The sequence below is a fragment of the Pleurodeles waltl genome, chromosome 9, assembly GCF_031143425.1.
Source record: "Pleurodeles waltl isolate 20211129_DDA chromosome 9, aPleWal1.hap1.20221129, whole genome shotgun sequence".
Lineage (NCBI taxonomy): Eukaryota > Metazoa > Chordata > Amphibia > Caudata > Salamandridae > Pleurodeles > Pleurodeles waltl.
The window spans coordinates 94327169-94350310 of NC_090448.1; the positions used below are offsets into that span (position 1 = coordinate 94327169).

Sequence of the window (23142 nt, forward strand, 5' to 3'; positions counted from 1 at the left end):
GTGAACCCCAGCCAGTCCAGAAAGTTCACCATAGTCTGAAGGTGGGAGGAGACTTTCTGGGGTGTGTTAGCTTTCAGCCAGTTGTCAAGGTATGGGAAGACGGAAAACCCTAACATGAGCAGATGAGCGTCAACCAGTGCCATCACTTGTGAAAACCCAAGGGGTGCTGGTAAGGCCGAAGGGGGCAAGGTAAGTTGAAAGTGCTCTTGACCTACTACAAATTGCAAGTAGTGCCTGTGGGCAGGCAAGGCAGGTATATGGAAGTAGGCCTTATGCAAATCCAATGCTCCCATCTGGTCTCCTTGGTCCAACGCAGCCAGGATGTGAACTTGAGTGAGCATTTTTAGTTGCTCCTTCTTGAGGAAGAGCTTGAGGGCCGAAGGTCTAGAATACGGCATAAGCCTTTGTCCTTTTTGGCACCAGGAAAGCAGCGGGAATAACCACCACAACCTACTTCTGGCACAGGGACCCTCTCTATGGCTCCATTGGCCAAAAGAGACAACTCCCTCGCGGAGAAGTGCCAGATGATCCTCCGGTAAGCGTCCTAAGTATGGAGGAATGGCTGGAGTGGCAGTCTTGAAGGGGAGGGGAGTTGACCGTTCAGACTTCATAGAAAACCCACCTGTCCGTCGTGATGGATTCACAGTGGGACAGGTGATGATGGATTCTGCCCCCAAATGGTCTGAGATGGTGGAACGGACTAGGAGGGTTTGGAGGCAGGGGTGGACTGGGCAGACCTCTGGTGCCCTGCCCCACGAGTCCGTGGGATTCCGCATCCCTGGCCTCGCAGTGGCTGAGCAGCATGCGTGGCCCAGTGGCTGGCAGGGAAAGAACACGATAGGGAGCCCCTTCCATGACCACAAAAGGAGCGAGAAAGGGACCGTTGGGCGAGGGGCAGTCGCTTGGCCAAGGAACTAAGCCATTGTCCAGGACTCCTTAAATCTCTTGAGTGCTGAGTCTGCTTTGTCTCCGAAGAGACAGGTGCCATTGAAGGGCATGTCCATGAGAGACTGTTGGACATCCCCCCCAAAAAACAGACGTCCTCAACTAAGTGTGGCACCTCAAGGCCATAGTCGACGCAACCAATCTGCCCAGTGAATAGTCAACTTCGCTGCATCCCTCCCATCAGCAATGGCTTGGGAGAGGATGGCCCAGACCTCCTCCAGGACCTGCGGCAATACCTGCACAACTGTATCCAACTGTATGGGTGTAGCGCCCAAAAGGCATGCAATGTTCACGAACCCCAATGCTAGACAGGAGGAAGAAAACGTTTTCTTCCCAAATTGATCCAGTCTTTTTGATTCCTTATCTGGGGGAGCAGATGAGAATGCGCCAGAGGAAGAAGCCTGGATTACAAGGCTATCAGGCGTAGGACAGGAATTTAGGGTCATTCTGCGCAGGCAGATGTCAGTGGGTGACTGTCCTATTCACAGGAGCCTCTGTGCTGGGGTCTGGACCACATACCCAGAAAGATATTGTGAGGGATTTATTGAAGGGTAAGAGGGGTTCTGCAGTGGAGACCCCAGGCTGAAGCACCTCAGTCAGAAGGTTAGTTCTGAGCACCCCAGAAGGAAGCTCGAGGCACAGGACCCCAGCTGCCTGACAGATCACCATAGAATATGACGCTGCCTCCGCTGTAGCCATGGTAGGGGGAGAAAGCATGCCAGCGGCTGGAGAAGTATCCAGACCACTAGCCTCACCAAATTCCTGTGCCCAGTCCATGTCAGGATTGTCAAGCTGGTTTTCCAGAGGGTCCAGCGACCCCTCCAAACCTTCCCCATATTCATACCCCTAGTAAAACGGGTCAGAATCCAAACTGAAGTGAGAAGACCCCATCAAAGTTGAGTGAGCAGACACCATATGACGGCACGCATGGGTACTGCTCGAAGAAAAATCTCCAAATCCAGTCTGATGCCTGGGGGAAATTCTAAGGTAAGGAATCTGCAACTAGAAGTCTCCATCAGATCAGGTATTCAGCATCAACACTCAACTGCAAGTGATATCAGACAGAAGAGGACCTGGCTGATGTATGAACGAAAGATAAAATACATGGTCCTCTAGCGACAAAACTCCCACAAAGTGGAAGTCCTTAGACTGAAAACAACATTAAAACTGAATCAACGGAAGAAGCTGCAAACTATAGAAGAGCAACAAATATGGATTACAGGAAATAGGAGACATTACAATCACCAGAAGGTATAAGGAAAAGCACGCCTACGGCCTTCATTATACTAATGTATACGGACATCTTCTGAAGGAAGTGAGGTACACAGTTAGAGGCAAATATTCCATTATGAAGTAAGGAACCTTAATAATTGCAGAAGTGTAGAGGGATAGAAATATGACACCCTGTAGAACAGTGTGAAAGGAACCAACCAGGGAGGCTGTGTCTGAATGGAGTAACCAAGCACCATTACGAACTAATCCCAAGAAGATGGAACCATAATGTTAAAGGAACATGCGTAAACAACCAGGTAGACGACGGAAGATAACCATCATCCCTGAACATGGCTGCATGGCGGCGCCTTAAGAATAAATATGTAAACATGAGGCCATGAGTGATATATGGACTCTTGCATAAGGGGCATCTGTAGCAGCAAAGGTATAGAACCTTGTCTAAGTTATAAGTATCACACATCTCCTTGCGGTAAAGAGTCAGCGTAAAGACACTAGAGTAGAGTGTCATGAGCATGACCTGCACAGACTAGAAATGTAGGCAAAATGCCACAAACAAGAAAACTAGCAGGGTAGAACGATGAAGGAAAAAGTCCCTTCTATAGAGAAGACAAGAGGGAATTTGAACCTGCGTACCACTGGTGCTGTGAAAGACCAGCGGCAAGATACCATGCTACGAAGGTATAGCAAGAGCAGCTTGCTAAAGCTTGCCCCACTGCCCTGTATGGGAAATTAATAGTCTCTCAGTAGAAGTGGAACAGCCCTAGTAAGACTAGCATAAGTAACGCTCCAAGGAAAAAACAGAGATTCACAGAAAATAGGATATTTGCAAAGTGGTGAGCCATGTTTAAAGGCTCCCAGGGAGTTATAAATTAAAAGCCCATTATAAGGGATATTAGAAGTGTCACAAATGCACTTAAATTATCTTACCTAAAAATAACAGCCTGAACAAAGATCTGAACTCTGGACAGGATTAAAAGTCTGATGTTCTACCTACTGAGCTATCCAGGCTCATTTCCTAATAAGGCATAGAGAAGATTCTGTACGCAGATCAGGGAACATATAAAGCTATTTATCTCTTGAGCAAGAAGCCTGTCTTCAGAGAAAGAAAAAACATGGTCCATCAGGTGTTTTACCCAATTAGGGCCACAAAGAAAACACCACCCAGATAGCAAAAAGCGGTCATCAATAGGACTTAAGAAAAAATAATAAAAGCTGCACAAGCCATGAACACCACACTGGGTGCCACCAGAAGGTAGAATGGTTCAGACTCCACAGGAAGTATAGGACTGCAATCTGGTATGGGTCGGTCCATTTATAACAAAAAAATTAAATAAATGAGAAACCCTCTCTACTACCAGAGAAAGTTGGGAGCAGTGGAGCTAGACAGTACAGCCAGACACATTTGAGTCGCTTCTACCCCAACCATCTCTAAAGCGTTGCAATGCAGAATGAGCATGTGTACCGAACAGGGAGGTGTCATCGAAGGCCATATCCTCCAGGGTGTTTTGAACAGCATCCAAAATGACAGAGTGGCGTATCTAGGCATGACAGTGCATCGCTAGCGACTGAGCAAAGGCACGACCTACTGAGTCCGTGGTATCCATACCACATTTTATTGCAAACTTAGCTGCCTTTGGCCCATCTCGGAGTGTCTGGGCGAGTTTGTTCTGGATCTCCTCCAGAAGTGAAGGCAGCAAGTGCACCACTGAATCCCAAAACGCATGGAAAAAACAGACCAGAACACAGTGGTTGACTGCAGATCTGATCTGGCTGAGGAGATGGAATGTTAGGGAGGACGCTGGGGTCTGAGGAGGAGGAAGCAGCTTGCACCACAAAAACCTCTTGGAGTTGGGTGCCAGAAGAGAGAGGCTGGGCGGTGTCCATTGTCTGGTCCACTGGTACACCCATAACGGGTTTAGCCCAGGCCCCTAATAAAAGGTCATACAGCTCTTCAATATAGGGGAGCACAAGCGCTACTCCGGTTTGGCCCTGGTGATACACATTTATCAAGGGGTCAGTGGTCACCTCCACTGAACGGAGCTGACAATCTAAGATCCCAGCCGCCGTCCACAACACCTCAGCAAAAGCTCAACTCTGTAGCAATGCAGTGGGAGGGATCCCCAAAGCTGGTGAGAACTCAAGGCTAATAGCCTCACCCAACTCATTCAACCAATTATCCTCTAGAGGAGGGTGGACAGTCTTGTCCATGGGGTTCCTAAACCCCAACCCCTCTCCATCGCCAAAGGCCTGTTACCCTTTTGGAAAAACAGTAAGGGACTGTTTAGAAGGAGGAGGGAAGGTGCCTGTGCCAGACGGCACCATTGTTGCATCACCTGACGCCATCCAGCGGTGGTGTGTCGTAGTCTCAACGTAAGAAAGGGTGATTGGCTTGGCGTTTATCGGCACCATTGTTGTCTGCATCGACTGATCAAACTCAGAAATTGCAGTTGGGAACGCCAAAGGGCTGTGCACCAGAGCCATCACAGATCCAAGAACGGATCCACAGGGCCTAACTCATGCCAAGGTCGAACCCGCCGGCGTGGATTCAAGTAGCACATCTCCCTCTATGGGGCTTGAAAGCACACCAGATGGAGAAAAGGTCCAAAGATGGCATGGACGGAGGTATAGAAATCCTACATCTGGGCCAGTCTCACCCTGGATGCAGGGAAAGCAGGGAGGCACAGGGTGAGCTCTTGCGTTGCCTTCTCAGCCATAGGCTAGAACCTGGGGGAGAATTCAAAGGTAAGGAAACTGTGACTGGATTGTACACATCAGCCAAAACTGGTGTTCACAACCAAAGCTAGCCCAACACATTAAACGTAGATTCCTAGCAGGCATTGGCAGTCTCTCCCACTCCAATGACCTAGTAAGACAAGGTGGCAGTAAAAAGTTGCAAGCACCTTCGATTTTGGCATGACACGCATTTAAATTGATACCTGGTGGATGAGGCTGTTTCAAGAGCAACGTGTTTCATGCATGTCAGGGTTGTAGTTAAGGAAGTCGCACACAAAAATGTAAACTTAAATAATGCCAGAAACGTTACCCTACCGCTAATCCCAAACTTAAACCTACCCCTAAAACTATACTCCTGTTCTCGAACTATTACACTACCAGAATTATTTCCTCACTCTTGGCCCAAACCATAAGCCAGTTCACCCCAACAGTTACATCACTCCATCACCTACCAAACCACAACCTTTATCCACAATACAATTCATTAAATTGTATTAAATCTATTAACACTGTTATTAATTTATTGACAAACCTGTTGAAAATAAAATATACACTTTCAATTTCTTCTAAGGCTAACGTTTTGCAACTAGCAAGCTCTTCATTACTTTCACTCCTTCCTCACAAATGAGAAGTATTGATCTTTGAAGCCAAACACACCAAGACAAAAGAAACACCAAGACATAAGGTAGATACTTACTCTGAGCATTACTGGCTTCTCCTCATCCTTGTCAATGGGGGTGTTAGTGCTGTGGACCCAGGTGTTCGTACAGAGATGTCTGAGCCTTACATAAGAGTTCCTGAAGAAAATGAGTGGAAACAATGACAAAGATAAACTGAGAATGAGCATCACATGCTATTGCCATTTCCCCATTCAAATGCATTTCATCACTTTCTGAAATCCCTGAAATTAGATAGTGTTTTCTTTTCCACCACAGTAACAAAACTGGGAAGCATTCAGTAGAACCCTATGCCTCAGCAAGTAAGCACTAGCCATGTAAATACAACATCACACACTAAAATTCCTGAGTGCAGCCACGAATCATGGCATCTGAAAATTTCAAAGTGAAAAGCACTGTACTATTACCTATTATAGTGAGCTCCAAGGAGAAGACTCTGCATCCCAGGCAGTTTCCACTGTTGCTCTAGTCAAGGCTTAAACATACTTTAGTGATGTTAATTTCTGCTGAAGCAGTCAATCACTTGCCACCCCCACCCCACCTGAGAAGTACTGTATTGCTGTACTTTCAAGGCTTCCTTTAAGATGACAGTGCATATGTTACCAATATTTATGTGATGCCTCCCGAACAGGTGCGTATAACTTTGTGTTGAAACCACAAAGAGCTGAAGTATATTGCATGCCCTACTCTCTGCACAAGGGTAGTACTGCTCTTCCAGTTTTAATTCTAAACCTCTGAAACCACTCAACAGCAATGTAAACCAGCTAGGCATGGCATTACTCTGTCACTCTTCCATTATGGTGATATTTTATAATTACAGCCTACAAGACCTCCCATTCCTGCAGATCATTAAAAAAAAGAAAGAAAAAAACAAATCACAATTTCTCTTTTCTCAAACTTAATAAAAACATTTTTTTGCTAAATTCTACCGTGGGACAAGGCTGTCTCCTCCTCTCAGAGTTGTTGGATCCAGCTCAAAAATGGAAGAAATGTCATTCCCTTCGGGGACAGAGACCAGTGTATACATCATTTTTTCTTGAACATTTCGGAGCCTGGCTCGAGCAGCTTCTTGCTCTGGATCCATCTGTGGAGAACAAAAGATATGCCAATGACCCAAAGACTTTACACAAAGCACAGTTCAGGTAAACCACACAAAAATGCAATATCATGAGTACTTTATATTCTATGAATACCCTGCAATGCTACCCAACACTGCCGGTAGGCCAGAAGAATATCATACAGCAGCAGTGACAGGGTGACCACATGACCCAAATTCACACCAAGTATATATCTCAACAAATTTGTTTTCAAGTGTGCTGCACAGCTGTCAAACAGAGGCAAATAAAAGTGACTGGTGCATAATGAGGTGCTGTACTTCGAAAACAGTGATAGTTATCTAAAGGGCATCGATTTTTCTGACGCACGCTTGCCCATGTGGCTTTGTTTTTGACGCAAACCAGGTACTTTGGATAACAACGTTTCCATTGTTTTCTATGGAGTAAGAATCTATTCTTTTGAAAAATCATATCTTGATTTGTGTATGTTGGATTTTTGTTGTCTTTTTAGTCTTGTTTGATTTATTAGATCAATGTTTCTAAACCGGTGTGGTGTCCATTTTGTAGTGTTTTCACTGTGTTACGGTGTGAGTTGGTCCAAATACTTTACACATTGCCTTTGAGCTAAGCCTGACAGCTCGTGCCAAGATACCAAGGGCGTGAGCAGGGGTTGTCTTACAAGTGTAACTCCCTTAGCCTGACTAGAGTGAAGGACCCTGCTTGGACAGAGTGCAAACTGACTGCCAACCAGAGCCCCCATTTCTAACACTGGTGACCAGCGATTGGGCTTGAACTTGTATTTGTACTTGACAAAGTGATTAAGTGTACACTACTGTTTTCAGACAATTACGTGACCACATACTACTAGTTTTTGCTCATTGGGAACTCTGAACTACTTTGGAGCTTTGTACTTTTAAGTACTTGTCAAATGTCTCAATCTTGGTATGCACCAGCTGTGGCTACAAAGGCTGTTTGAGTTGGAGAAACGGGGGGGGGGTTTGAGTACACAGTGGCTCAACTGAAGCAGTTTTGTAAGGATCTTGCCTGAACAATCAAGAGCTCCTCCAGGAAGGAGGCACTACAAAAAGCATTGAGGGACTGGGTGGCAGCCAAGGAGGTTGGGAGTCACACAGAGGAGAAGCTGAGGGGGTGCCGAATAATCCAGGTGGCGTACTGGATGTACCCGTTTTGCCTGGGTGGCGGGAGGGGGGGGGGGGCTTCTTCAGGTCAGGTAGCAGTGTATCATCTAAGAGCCTGACTCCTGAGGAGTTGCAGGACAGGCAGGCAGAGAGGGTGCACCAGTTTGAACTAGAGAAGCTGAAGAGAAAAATACACTATTGTCTCATGAGCTCAGGTGAAGGCAGATGGATCAGAGGAGACAGTGCAGCCTGAAAGGAGGGGGGACACATTCTGAAAGATCTGGTGAAGGATTACAAGAGGAAGGATGGCATATCTGTGGTTCAATGGGTATAAGTCTGCTCTCCACAAGAACACAGTCCCTGAAGCACATAGGGGGCAGGTCTGTGGAAGCACTTCGAGGTAGAGGCGAGGGACACTGACATCCTTAGGGGATCCTAAGGGACTCACCTACACTATCATGAAGGACACCCTACTCACAAGGTATGGTCTCACCCCTGAGCAGACAAAAGGACAAGTTTAGCTCCTACAAAAAGGAAGGAATCCCAAACCTGGTTAGAATGTGTTGAATGTTTTTGCAGGTCTCTGGATGGTTGGGTGAAGGGCAGTAAGGTGACATCTTAAGAGGTGTACAATTTGGTTGCCTGGGAGAATTTGTAGTCTGTTTTCCAGAGCTGTGCCAGCACCTAATTGACAGCAAGCTGACTGACCCCAGGTAGCTTGTTCAGGAAGCGGACCAGTGGGAGAGCAACAGGGTCAAAAAGAAGTATGGGGGAGATCACGCCAAGGTCCCCATTAGAATAAGTGGGGGTTAAGGGTAAACTGGGCGAGTTTTCTAAAGGGCCCCAACTTAGTTTCCAGGGTAAAGAAATCCAGCCCCCAGTAAAAAGAAGCCAGGGGTCCCTGCAAGTGTTATGCATGTGACCAGGAGGGTCATGTGAGTGGGGTCCCAAGTGAACACTGCCACCCACTGGTGCTCAGTCACAGGGTGTGGCCAGTGTAGCACTTGGGGAGGAGTTGGTACCAGGTGGGTGGGAGCCAGCTGAGATGACCCTTGTCTCACTAGGGGACAGTGAGATGGTCCAGAGGATCCTTGTGCCTGAGAACACTAAAAAGTACAGGCAGTGGGTGACCATCAATGGACAGAGGGTGGAGGCTCAGAGACAGGAGCCAGTGTGACTACTGTGAGGAGGCACCTGGTGTATGAGGAACAGGTAGTTCCCCATTCACTTCACCAGGTAGTTGCGGTAAACAACTCAGAGCCCTGTGCAGAGTGGCGCAGGTTCCCTTTTGATTTGGGGAGATGGGGGGTGAGGAGGGTGGGGTGGGGTGGGGTGGGGGGGGCTGGTCTCAGGTGCCTTGAGAGTTTGTGAGTCCAACCATGCCTGTAGATTGTCTGCTTGTCAATGACCTGGAAGATTCCCCTTGGAAGGAGGTAGAACAGGTCTCACTTGGATATGTTGGGTCTGCCTGGGTGGGTGTATGTCCACCCAGTCAATGGTACCCCGTCAGGGTGATCAGGAGGCCCTGGAGCCTGAAAAAGTGCCCCAGGTGCCTGCCAGAAGGAAGGGCAAGGGGCGCAGGAAACCCACCCCAGAAGTTCCCATGGTTCGGGAGGAAGATGAACCTGAGAGGGATGGTCCGGAGGCTACAGGGGAACAGGTGGCTGAACTGGGGGAGGTCCCTCAGCAGAGTCAGTGGCAGCAGGAAGGGGGACCCTCAAGTGAAGCATTCTATAAGGCACAGAAGACATGCCCTACTCTGGAGGGTTTGCGGCAGCAGGCTGCAGACCAAGCGTCTGGCAAAGAGTCAGATCACACTTGATCTACTGGGAGAATGGCCTCCTATATAGTGAGCCCAAGGTTGATGAGACTGGGGCAGCCTGCGTGCTGGTGGTACCCCAGTGCCTCAGAACCTTCCTACTGGGTTCGGCTCATGTGTCTTCAGCTGGACATTTGGGGCAGGATAAGACCTTTGAGAGGGTTGTCAGACACTTTCACTGGCCCCAAACGCGCAGGCACTCTGATGCGCACTGTAGGTCTTGCCAAACTTGTCAGGCAAGTGGCAAGAGTGGGGGAAATGTAAGGCTCCCCTCCAACCTTTTCCTGTTGTCAGCACCCCCTTTGAAAGGGTTGTGTCAGTACCCCCTTTGAAAGGGTTGGTATTGACATTGTGGGGCCTCTGGATCCCAAGACAGCCATGGGCAACAGGTTTACCCTTGTCTTGGTGGACCATGCCACCCGGTACCTAGAGGCCATTCCACTGAGATCAATCACTGCCCATGCAGTGGGCCATGCACTGACCGGGTTTCTACCTGTGTGGGGTTCCCCAAGGAGGTGGTCTCTGATAGGAGTACCAACTTCATAGCTACCTATATGAAATCTCTATGGAAGGAGTGTGGGGTCCCAAAGAAAGTGGTCTGGTTGAGAGATCTAACCGCACCTTTAAGGGCATGATTATGGGCCAGTCAGAGAAACTTGAGGCCTAAGTGGGACATCCTCTTGCATGCATTCTGTTCCCCTACAAGGAGGTGCCACAAAAGGGTCTTGGATTTAGCCTTTTTGAGTTGCTGTATGGCCATCCTGTCAGGGGACCTTGGAGTCTTGTTAGGGAGGGCTTGGAGAAAGCCATTATTAAGCACCCCCAGGATGTATTCAGTTACATGCTGGCTTTTAAGAACCGGACTGCCTGCTGCCGGAAGCTCACTCAAGAGAACCTGGAAGCAAGCCATGAAGATATGAAATGGTGGTATGACGAGAATGCCACTCTGGTGGAGTTTCATCCTGGACATAAAAGTGTGGGTGATGGCCTCAGTGGAGCCTTGTGCTCTCCAGGACAAGTGGACTGGGCCTTTTGAGGTGGTGGAACTCAACAGTGGTGTCGCCTATCTGATGAACTTGCAGACTCCTAGGAACCCTTTGAAGGTCCTGTATGTGAACTGCCTCAAGCCTCACTGAGAGATCTGAAGTGACAATGCTCCTAGCAACAGATGATTGGGTGGAGGAAGAGAGTGAGCCTCTTCCTGACCTCCTGTCTGCTAAGGAGAAAGATGGGTCTGTGAAGAGTGTGAACCTCTCCCTCTCGCTGACCCCAGACCAACGGAGGGACTGTAGCCAGGTGTTGGGACAGTTTGCCTCATTGTTTTCATTGATCACAGGGGTCACTCATTTGTGTACACATGATGTGGATGCTGGGACAATCCATTTGATACAAAGTTTACAGGGTGACTGACAAGGTTAGGGCCAACAATAAGGATGAAGTATTCAAAATCTTAGTTCTTGGGCTTATTGAGTTTTCCAGTAGCCCTTGGTCCAGTCCTGTGGTCTTGGTTCCGAAAGCTATTGCTCCTGGTGCCACTACAGAACTCTGGTTCTGTGTGGATTACCAGGGACTCAATGTGGTCACAAAGACGGACGTGCACTCCGTCCCCCAAGCTGATGAGCTCATTGATCAGTTAGGGGCTGCCAAATATCTTAGCACATTTGATTTAATGTCTGAATATTGGCAGATTGCTCTGACTGAGGGGGGCTAAGGAGGGGTCTGCATTTTCTACTCCAGATGGGCACTACCAGTTTAGGGTGATGCCCTTTGGGATGAAAAGTGCCCCTGCCACCCTTCAGAGGCTGGTTACCAGTTGTTGGCTTGATTGGATGATTTCAGTGCAGCCTACCTGGATGACATTACTATGTTTAGCTCCACTTGGGAGGAACACTTGCAGCACCTCTGCAAAGTGTTAGAGGCCCTGCAGAAGGCAGGCCTCACTATTAAAGCAAGTAAGTGCCAAATAGGGCAGGGTTCTGTGGTGTGCTTGGGACACCAGGTGGGAAGTGGCCGGGGGCACCCCTTCAGCCAAAGATGGATTCTATTCTAGCGTGGGAGCCCCCCCAAGACCCAGACTGAGGTGAGAGCCTTTTTAGATCTCACAGGTTACTATAGGAGGGTTGTATGACACCAATGTTGCTTCCTTAACAGAGTTAACTTCCAAGAAGCAACCAAAGAAAGTGATCTGGACTGAGTCTTGCCAGACGGCTTTTTAATGCCCTGAAGGCAGTCATATGCACCGCACCCATGCTGAAGGCACCACACTTCTCTCAAGAACTTGTCGTGCAGACTGATGCTTCAAAGCATGGTGTAGGAGCAGTGTTGTCACAGCTAAATGAAGAGGGCCTAGATCAGCCTTCACTAATAGGTTACTTTCCTGGGAACGTAGGTAGAGTGCAATTTAGCATGAAGCTTTTGCTGTGGTCTGGGCGCCGAAGAAGCTGAGACCCTACTTGTTTGGGACTCACTTCCAGGTTCAGACAGACCACAGGCCCCTCAGATGGTTAATGCAGATGAGGGGTGAGAACCAAAACCTGTTGAGGTGGTCTATCTCCCTACAGTGAGCCCTGGAAAATACCCTTTGAACAGAACACGTCCAAGCTGATGGTCTGTCCAGATTCTTTCACCTTAGTGATGAGAACTACCATGAGGTTGGGTAGTTCTCCCCACTTTCATCTGCTGTGGACAATTGTTAGACCTGGCATCCTTAGCGTAGTCTCCCTTATCTGTTTTGCCTCTGCTTCCTATGTTTTTACTGTGTGCTGGACATTGTTTTTGCTGTTTGCGGTACTCTGGGCACTTCATCAGTGCTAAAGTGCAAGTCCTCTCTGTGCAAATTGCATGTGTAATTTGCTTTTCCATGATTGGCATATCTGATTTACTGTTAAGTCCCTAGTAAAGTGCATTAGAGGTGTCCAGGGCCTGTAAATCAAATGCTACTAGTGGGCCTGCAGCACTGGTTGTGCCACCCACATAATTAGCCCTGTAAACATGGCTCAGACCTGTCACTTCAGTGTCTGTGTGCAGTCTTGCACTGTCAATTTGACCTGGCAAGTATACCCACTTGCCAAGCCCAACCCTTACCTTTTTATACATCTCAGGCACCCGTAAAGTAGGCCCTATGTAGCTTCACGGACAGTGTGAAGTGTATGTTAAAGGTGCAACATGTACTGGTGTGTTTTACATGTCCCAACATTGAAATACTGCCAAATTCGGTTTTCACTATGGCAAGGCCTATCTCTCTCATAGGTTAACTTGGGGGCTGCCTTAAATATCTTTTAAGTGGAGTTTCCCTTTGGGAGTCTGGGGGCTCTGAACTCAATTTAAAAATACATCGTTTGGCAAAGTTGGTTTTTAGATTGTCAGTTTGAAGATGTCACTTTTAGAAAGTAGGCATTTTCTTGCTTAAACCATTCTGTGACTGCCTGCTTGTGTATTCCCTGTTTGTGTAAGACTGACAGTTGGGCTGTTTATGAATCTCCACTAGACAGTGACCAAAAGGGAGCTGGGGTGTAGCCTGCATATGCTGATAAGCCATCTGGGCTACAGTGGAGGAAGGAGTGCCTGCCCTCACACAACCCCCTGGTGTGTGTCTGGGGCCAGGCAGGATCTTGTGAACAACACAGATTTTCCTTTGAAGTGTGCCTACTTCAAAGGCAGAAAGGGTTATAAGCAGTGGACCCAAAATCCCATACTTTTCAGATTACTTCTGGAACAAAGAAGAACCTCTGCCAAGGAAAAGAGCTGACGAGAAGTGCTGCCCCTGCCTGCGACTGTGCTTTGTTGGGCTATCCTGCAGTTGCTGCTTCTGCCTGTGAAAAGGGACAAAAACTGGACTTCGTGGTATAGTCCTGCTTGAGAAGTTTCTCCAAGGGCTTAGACTGAGCTTGCCTCCTGTTTTGAAGTATCAGGGCCATCAAAGTCTTCCTCTGCCAGCACTGGACTCTCTGCTGAGACTCCGGTCCTGCCAGGTGGTGCCCTATCCAGTCACTGATCCGTTGAAAGGTGAAGCTGGTAGAACAAGGACTGAAATGCATGCACAGGAAGCCAGGTGGGGAAAATTGACGCACCATCTGCAACGTTGCTGTAAAAAAGACACGCCACCCACCTCACAGCTGAAATCAACAATACCTGCATCGCGGCTGAAGAAACGATACAACACCCACTTGCAGCTGCTGAAAACTACGCAAAGTCACAGCACAGTTTTCAATCACCGTGCAGCCGGATTTCAGATGCATTATCGCTGGGTGTCAAAATTATAGTGAACCTGTGCGGATCAGCGGTGCCCTATACAGAAATCGATGCATCGCTCTCTTGAAGAGAAAAAAGAACGCATCGCCTACCCGACCAGAGAAGAAAAGAGATACAGCCTCACTTGCAAGTAAGAAATTGACATCGCTGACTTTTCTGATGCACACTCCCCTGTGCGGCTTTATTTTTCACGCAAAAAAGGTACTTTGTGTAACATTTCCATTGTTTTCTATGGAGTAAGAATATATTATTTTGAAAGTTCAAATCTTGATTTGTGTATATTGAATTTGTCGTTTTTGTCTTATTTGATTTAGATAAATATTGGATATTTTTCTAAACTGGTGTGGTGTCCATTTTGGAGTGTTTTCACTGTGTTACTGTGTGTTTTGGTACAAATACTTTACACATTGTCTTTGACTGCATTTACCATGATGCCTTGGGGTCACAAATGCTGGAATGGAAGACAGGGTGCTCCCCATTTTGACTGTTGTAATTAAGGCTCCCGTGAGCCTCTGAGCTGACGAGCTCGGGTGAAGCACCTGTGCGCCTTCTTGAGTGGTACTTAAACCTGTGAATACTTTCAAGGGGGCATTTCAAGCAACCCCGCCAGCTATACGTTGCTCTTCACTGATGACGGCCAAATAGCCAGAAACACGTGTCCGAAGAGAAGGCACTCGCCACACCAACTTATGGTGAAAAACTTTCAAAACTCTATTCAAATTCGTGCTAATGACTGCATTTACCATGATGCCTTGGGGTCACAAATGGTGGAATGGAAGACAGGGTGCTCCCCATTTTGACTGACCTTTGAGATAAGCCTGACTGCTTGTGCCAAACTACCAACGGGGTGAGCAGGGGTTGTCTTAGGAGTGTAACTCCCTTACCCTGACTAGAGTGTGGATCCTGAGACTTCAAAACAGGAGGCAAGCTCAGTCTAAGCCCCTGGAGAAACTTCTCAATCAGGAATGTACCACAAAGTCCAGTCTTTGTGCAAACTGATTGCTAACCAGAGACGCCATTTGTAACATTATCAGATCCAGTAGAAATATGATTTCTGAAGAAAGGATATAGTTGAAACCATTCTAACCTTTCTTTTACATGTTTACATTGCAGATATTCAAAATGTGGGTACAGAGATAGTGATTAGCCAAGAAACACAATATCATCAATTGCCCAAGGATTAAAATCCAGGGCTTCAGTTAAAAGAACAGCAAGGACACCAAACCACATTTTCATGCACGTTAGAAGTAGGTGTGCACAGTTTTTGCAGTGGGCTGGCAACCACATGAGCAGAAAAGCATTGCTACAATTTAAAATTACCAGATCAATTTTTAATCTCAACTCTTGCAGTATGCAGTGCACCTTTGGTGCTTACAATTCTTTTAACACAACAGTAAGTTGCTGAATGTCTGTCTTTACTAGAAGTTCGCATGTTTTAAAGGATGTGTATCAAAAACCTCCCAATTTTTTGGGAATCGTAATCATGAAACTAGGACAGTCTCCCACAAACGAACACAAAAATATACAACTTCAGTGCCTGCATACTAGGCATCAGTAGTGTTAAAATTAGCCCTCCAGACACTGGAAAAAACCCAAACAACTGTCTGTAGCCCAAACCACAGCATATGTTACATTCATAACCTTCCAAAAAAAGAATGCCTTAAGGATACTGCTTATTTTTGACTGAGCAACTAGAGGGAAGAAAAACCTACTAGTGTAGTATCTCCTGAGCAATTGGGTGCACATCTAACACTCCGGCACTCCGGCACTACAGATACAGAAGGAATCCACAGGAAAAATATCCTTAAATGAAAACTAAAAAGGACAATACCTTAAGAGAGCAGTCAATGAAAACTGAGTGAGGACAAGACATTTATAATTTGAGCAAATAATGAAGGCACATGCATGAAACATACATCCCAAGTGAAAAACCTAATGAGAAGTAATAGAGCAAACTCACTGATGGCACCAATCTGAAACAAGACCATGAGTTTTAGGCATGTACAATCCAGCATAGCAAACTAAGCCCAAAACTCACAATTACTAGCAATATCCTAAAAAAGCTTTCAAAGAAACACAATGACATTACACCAACCAACAGAAAGAGTAAGCAAGGACCCAACACTTCATTACTACAGTTTTTAAGCATCCAACCCAAAGATGTCAGAAGACATCTTATACTCTGTTTACTGACATTTTTATGAAAAACAGATAACACTTTTGCAAACACTAAATGGATCATAGAATATAGGTTATATACGCAAGATAAGGCGAGAACATCTCGATCCCCAGCCTTCAGCCACTAAAAAAAATACATTTTGTTCAGTAACTGACAAGAACTAGAAGTATATACAGCCAGGTCCAAAATAAACACTTCCTAATTAAACTGGAGACTTATTTTTTAAAGTTGAAATCATGATGAGTAATTGCTGCACTGAGAAAAATAGAAGCACGCTCAATGAGACCAAGATGAGCTACAGTATGACAATGCAGATTAATGCAGCAACACAGTAACATACATTTAAAGGTTCACATTTTTTAAAAGTTGAAGATTAAACCGTGGCAAGCAGGGACCGATCACAGAGGATGGATTTTAAAGATAGAAAGCAGAGAGGACTGGCTATGACAACTCCACATGTACAGGGTGATGGAAAGCACACAATGATCCATTGTGGAAGAAATGTAGAGCATGATAGTGCTACAAATTTGGAGCAAAATTAAGTGCACCATCACTGAAGAAAGTCACGTTGGCAGGACACAAGGGTTGTGGTGCAAGTTCTACTCACATGTTTAATCCACCAATGTATTCCCCGAGATACATTCAAGTGAGAATGCGTGGACATCCAGATGGCAAAAAGGGATTTAGCGGTTTGGGCTTTTATCTTAAGCCAATTGAACGAGTAGGGAGCAAGTCAATCGATGACATGGAATGGGGGTTTAGTTGAGAGCTAAGGGAATTTGTGGTACACAACAACTAAGGTGGAATATCTATGTGTGGCCAAAGTGACTTCTTTTCCACACTATACTTACAGAGGGGCAAGGCTGTAGGCACTCCTCCTCATAGTCAGGATTTACCTGATAGAAGAGAATCACATGTAAGTGAAAGTCTGTAACCTGTTTGGGTCCTTCATTGGACAACTTATGTCCAATGTAATCTGCAACTATTTTTTCAGCACCTGTCAGCCACTTTTCATCTGTGATTTCTGCAGAGGCAGAGCAGTCTTAAAGATTCTGTGGACTACTGACACTCACATACAACATTTACTTAAGCAGAAGATACAAGCATACAAATGTGCCAGCATTCTCTAATATGTCAAACAGCTGATGACAGAAAGACAGTCAATATGAAACAGACAACAGCAGGCAGTGTTTGTGTTGGCATACCAAGGTGTATTGACACAAGGGGGCAGCAGCATACCTGAAACCCTTACGTTCAACAAAAATAATTTATGAGCGCCAGGAAAGTGCTATGGTCCTTTTAATTGCAAGATTGACAAATGAAAGAGGGCCATGAAAATTGATTTTAAAACCACAAGTTAACAGGTGAAAAAAATAGTTAAAATATGGAAGAGTCTGGCCACACTTACTGTAAAGAGGGAGCTTTGTTATACCACTAAAGAATGGGCACTGTAAAAAAAAAGCTTAAAAGGCCACATAATAATAAATAGGGCCCAGAAGCAAAATAATTCTTAATGTACTCAAGTAAAATAAAAGCACAAGATGTGAGCCACATCACCGAGGGGGTGAGAACAATCACTAGGCAGCCTACCAGACAGCACAGCTGTGTGGTTGCAAAGACATATTGAGGACATGCTGAAAGCTTTCCTAGGAATGTACTCTGCCCACTGCTTATCATTGGCTTTGCATCTTAACACAAGCAAATGGAAAGCAAGCACATGTGAGTTGTTTCAGGCAGCCCAGCAGGTCTGTCTCTCCAACTCTTTGTATTGCTCCACAAGTGCCTGCTTTCTGGGAACTTTTTCTTTTCATGAGGAACTTCACAAGAGTGCATGTGTTATCCATTGTCTCCCTTGCATGCTAGTTCAGGAAGCAGTAAATGTGCTATAGTTCTTTGAAAATGTTTCCTGTCTATCTTCTGCTTGACTGATTCTGCTTGTATCTGCCATTACTAGTTCACCAATCTTGCATTCCTGTGAAGAACAAAGTTCTGTCTATATGCTTGCTTATTTTACAGGGAGTGCAGAATTATTAGGCAAGTTGTATTTTTGAGGATTAATTTTATTATTGAACAACAACCATGTTCTCAATGAACCCAAAAAACTCATTAGTATCAAAGCTGAATATTTTTGGAAGTAGTTTTTAGTTTGTTTTTAGTTTTAGCTATGTTAGGGGGATATCTGTGTGTGCAGGTGACTATTACTGTGCATAATTATTAGGCAACTCAACAAAAAAAAAATATATACCCATTTAAATTATTTATTATTACCAGTGAAACCAATATAACATCTCAACATTCACAAATATACATTTCTGACATTCAAAAACAAAAAAAACAACAACAAAAAATCAGTGACCAATATAGCCACCTTTCTTTGCAAGGACACTCAAAAGCCTGCCATCCATGGATTCTGTCAGTGTTTTGATCTGTTCACCATCAACATTGCGTGCAGCAGCAACCACAGCCTCCCAGACACTGTTCAGAGAGGTTTACTGTTTTCCCTCCTTGAAAATCTCACATTTGATGATGGACCACAGGTTCTCAATGGGGTTCAGATCAAGTGAACAAGGAGGCCATGTCATTAGATTTCCTTCTTTTATACCCTTTCTTGCCAGCCACGCTGTGGAGTACTTGGACGCGTGTGATGGAGCATTGTCCTGCATGAAAATCATGTTTTTCTTGAAGGATGCAGACTTCTTCCTGTACCACTGCTTGAAGAAGGTGTCTTCCAGGAACTGGCAGTAGGACTGGGAGTTGAGCTTGACTCCATCCTCAACCCGAAAAGGCCCCACAAGCTCATCTTTGATGATACCAGCCCAAACCAGTACTCCACCTCCACCTTGCTGGCGTCTGAGTCGGACTGGAGCTCTCTGCCCTTTACCAATCCAGCCACGGGCCCATCCATCTGGCCCATCAAGACTCACTCTCATTTCATCAGTCCATAAAACCTTAGAAAATCAGTCTGGAGATATTTCTTGGCCCAGTCTTGACGTTTCAGCTTGTGTGTCTTGTTCAGTGGTGGTCGTCTTTCAGCCTTTCTTACCTTGGCCATGTCTCTGAGTATTGCACACCTTGTGCTTTTGGGCACTCCAGTGATGTTGCAGCTCTGAAATATGGCCAAACTGGTGGCAAGTGGCATCGTGGCAGCTGCACGCTTGACTTTTCTCAGTTCATGGGCAGTTATTTTGCGCCTTGGTTTTTCCACACGCTTCTTGCGACCCTGTTGACTATTTTGAATGAAACGCTTGATTGTTCGATGATCACGCTTCAGAAGCTTTGCAATTTTAAGAGTGCTGCATCCCTCTGCAAGATATCTCACTATTTTTGACTTTTCTGAGCCTGTCAAGTCCTTCTTTTGACCCATTTTGCCAAAGGAAAGGAAGTTGCCTAATAATTATGCACACCTGATATAGGGTGTTGATGTCATTAGACCACACCCCTTCTCATTACAGAGATGCACATCACCTAATATGCTTAATTGGTAGTAGGCTTTCGAGCCTATACAGCTTGGAGTAAGACAACATGCATGAAGAGGATGATGTGGTCAAAATACTCATTTGCCTAATAATTCTGCACTCCCTGTAGTTAGTACTCTAATAGTGTAACAAAATCTTTTCCTTCAGTTTCATAGGCACTGGAAGTAGGGGTGCATCAAAATAACCATGCTTTAGTTCAGTAGTGAATGAGCAATACACAGTCCTTTAAATTTTGGTTTTATCTTGTCACATTTGCTGTGCATTCAAAGTCAAATGTCAGGCTGTGACTTCTAAGGGAGGTTGGTGTTAACTTTTCTTTTTCTGAATGCAAAGTGAGAAGCTTTATGTGACAATCTTGCTGGGTACTGGGATTGCTAAATGAGAGGCTGTAGGATGTTGTGTTTCTAGCACACAACAAAATGTAAATTACAGTAAATGAACAGTGCAAATAATTCACAATGTATCAAAATTAGGAAAGCACAAATGAAGCACCTGTTTTTGTAATTTTGAAGTGTGGAGGAAATATTTTAATACAATCAAAACAAGTCATTGTACTAGGCGATGCCAATGTCCACATTACGTGCTGTATCGTTTTATAAGTAAAACTATGTCTGTGGAAATGTAATACTTTAAATTGAAAACGTGTTGTCTGTAATGGCAGTGCACTACCACAGCATGGACATGCCACTATATGCCACTGTTGGCAATACTGAATGGCAGCCACACTTGTGTATAACATGGCTAAAACAATGCCAAAGGCAAAAGCCACCAGGTGAGAGTCCTTTAGTGCTGTGATGTAAAACCCTACACATTCTCGATTAATGGATTACATGTATTACAGAATCAACTTCAAGAAAAGCAAATAGTGACTCATAAGAGGACTTACAGTAGCTGTAATATCTGTTGCAGGAAATAGCAGGGAGACTTAACGCCATGTGCAGGGCTGGTCTGCTAACCAAAATCAGCCCTGGCAAAAATGGTCTAACCATACTGCAGGATGCTACATATCAAATGGGCTCACAAGGGCACGGTCAGGCCATGGCAAGTCCACCCTGTCCTGAAATGAAACCTTCTTGCCACCAAGCATGCAGTGTACCAGACAAATTGAAAAATTACAGAATGGCTGGTGTGACACCAACCATGCGGCTAAACATTATCAATATGAATCAGAATGATTTAGCTATGACAGGGGTTCTTGTCAAATTAACATGCTGCCTACTGAATAGGATTTGACATTGACTTTCCAAAGGCATTTGACACCACCACTAAAGGTTGCATTCGGACTAGCAAGGTTGAGTTTTCCAATTACAATGGGTGGTCACAAATTTAAAGGAAAAAAATAAAAACTGAATGAAAAGCAAACTAAGCTTCACAAGAAACAAAATCGGACTAGTCTACATGGCTGCCTATGCTATTAGAAGTTGGAAATAAAACTTTAAGACACAAATGTTAAAGCCCAAATGTTCATACTTTGATAATGGGGGGATATAAAACGGGTTCCTATTTCCATGACTGGTGAATCCTGTGTTTAAGAGACACCTTAATCCCTTTGCACACTTCTTCGAGGAAGTGGCTTGAAAAGGCAGGATATTCATTTGTCAGTTGTTCAGGAGAACATCCAAGTAGCACAATTGCAGGACAGACTTTAGTAATGTACCAGCCCCTAACACTTAACCAGACTGTCTGCAATGCATGGCTTTGTTTCACCTCTGTGCTCTTCGGTTTCAAGCAGTAGTAATCAACTTTGCTGTTTGTGTTAATTTATTATTGAAAATCAAAAGTGTCAGACCACCCTTGGAAAGGACCATGGGGCAAGCAGCGGTTACTGGGCCCTACCATGGATGTTGAGGTCTTTTACTCTTGATCTTACACTGCCCCTTTCTGCACTTGACTCTGGGTTGGTGCAGCAGCTGTTTCCTCATACAGGGGGGTCTACTCAACAGGGCTATCCACTGGACCTTGCTTCCTTCAGTGCTCTCCTCCTCCTCACAGGGCACACTAGTCTTGGCAAGGAGGCAGGCACTGATGCACCAGGAGAGGTGGCATTGGATCCTCTGGGCAATGTTTCCTCATCCAGCAGGAAGACTAGCAGGCTTTTTCCCTCAGTCCAGGTCATGGGCAGAAGTCTTGCAGAGCTTCCCCCCTTCACACAGACCAGCTGGCTGCTTGGCAGATGACACTGAGGTCTCAGCCTCCCATTCTTAAAAACCATTTACAGACACCAAATGTGATTTAGGGCCTGGATCTTTGAGGTTTTATGCTGTGGTTCTGATTCTTTTGAAGTTCATACTCTCCTGATCCCTCTGCCTCCTGAAGACCAGTCTGTTACAGCAGGAATGTCTCTGAAGCAGATAACAGGCCATGGGAGTGACTAGGGTTCACACGTGTCAGCCACAGTGATATATGCATCAAAAAGGTTAGCTGAGGGCCCCAGCTCTACTCTATTCTCTTTGCAGCCCCATCTCTTTCCTGAGATGTGCCTAGGTCTCTACCTTTTGACCTCACTGAACCTTTGAAGTGTACAGCTGAGCCTGGTCCTCCCTGCCCCAGTGAGTGTCTCACCCAGCTTACAGGAAAGCAGCAATCCACAAACTTTTTTCTTTTCTTTTGGGGGGTGGGTGGGGGCGCTGCTTCAGATTCACATGCTGTGCATTTGTCCACCATTTAGTGTTGGGCTCGGAGTATTACAAGTTGTTTTTCTTTGAAGAAGTCTTTTCGAGTCACGGGATCGAGTGACGACTCCCCTTCAGTTCCACTGCGCATGGGCATCGACTCCATTGTTAGATTGTTTGCCCACAGAGGGTAAAGGAAGGAGTGATAGAGTATATAAGTATTAAGTAAGAGATGGCCATGCAAATGTAAATGTATCTACATATGTACAAATGTTTGTAACTTAAACTACTACAGGCTTCCGGTGAGGAGGGAGGGTGCATGTTAATCTGCAGCAGAACATGCCACGAACAGATGTACACTGAGTAAGTTACATTTTCCGTTCGATGGCATGTGTAGCTGCAGATACACATGATGTGCATAAAGTACAAAGCAGTTTGTCCTCCTATAAATTAGCGGTGGTCAGCCTGTAGGAGTTGAAGTTGTTTGAAATAATGTTCTTAGAAAAGCTTGACCAACTGTGGCTTGATGTCGTGATAATACGTCTACATAGTAGTGTTTAGTGAATGTATGTGGTGTTGACCATGTAGCTGCTTTACATATTTCAGCCATTGGTATATTCCCTAAAAAGCCATTATAGCACTTTTTTTCCTAGTAGAGTGTGCTTTGGGAGTAACTAAAAGCTGTCTTTTTGCTTTAATATAGCATGTTTGGATGCACCCTACGATCCATCGTGCTAAACCTTGTTTTGATATAGGATTGCCTTTATGTGGTTTTTGGAAAGCTACAAATAGTTGTGTAGTCTTTCTAAATGGTTCAGTTCTATCTATATAGTACATTAAAGCTCTTTTGATGACTAATGTATGTAGAGCTCTTTCTGCCACAGAATCTGGCTGAGGGAGAAAGACTGGCAGTTCCACTGTTTGATTTATATGAAATGGTGATACACCTTTTGGTAGAAATTTTGGATTTGTTCTTATAACAGCCTTATGTTTGTGCACTTGGAAGAAAGGTTCCTCAAGAGT

The 23142-nt window shown here is 45.3% G+C and overlaps 1 protein-coding gene across 5 annotated transcripts in view; it reads right to left on the reverse strand.

The window, feature by feature from the left end:
* The window catches only part of ITPR1 (inositol 1,4,5-trisphosphate receptor type 1), a 1104774-nt gene that overhangs the window by 729537 nt on the left and 352095 nt on the right, over nt 1-23142 (reverse strand). For all 5 annotated transcript variants that reach the window (XM_069206352.1, XM_069206351.1, XM_069206348.1 and 2 more), the window contains exons 12-13: nt 6518-6672; nt 5609-5708 (exon numbers count right to left, since the gene is read on the reverse strand). In XM_069206352.1, the coding sequence (XP_069062453.1) occupies nt 5609-5708; nt 6518-6672 (255 nt within the window). The remainder of the gene's footprint in view (nt 1-5608; nt 5709-6517; nt 6673-23142) is intronic.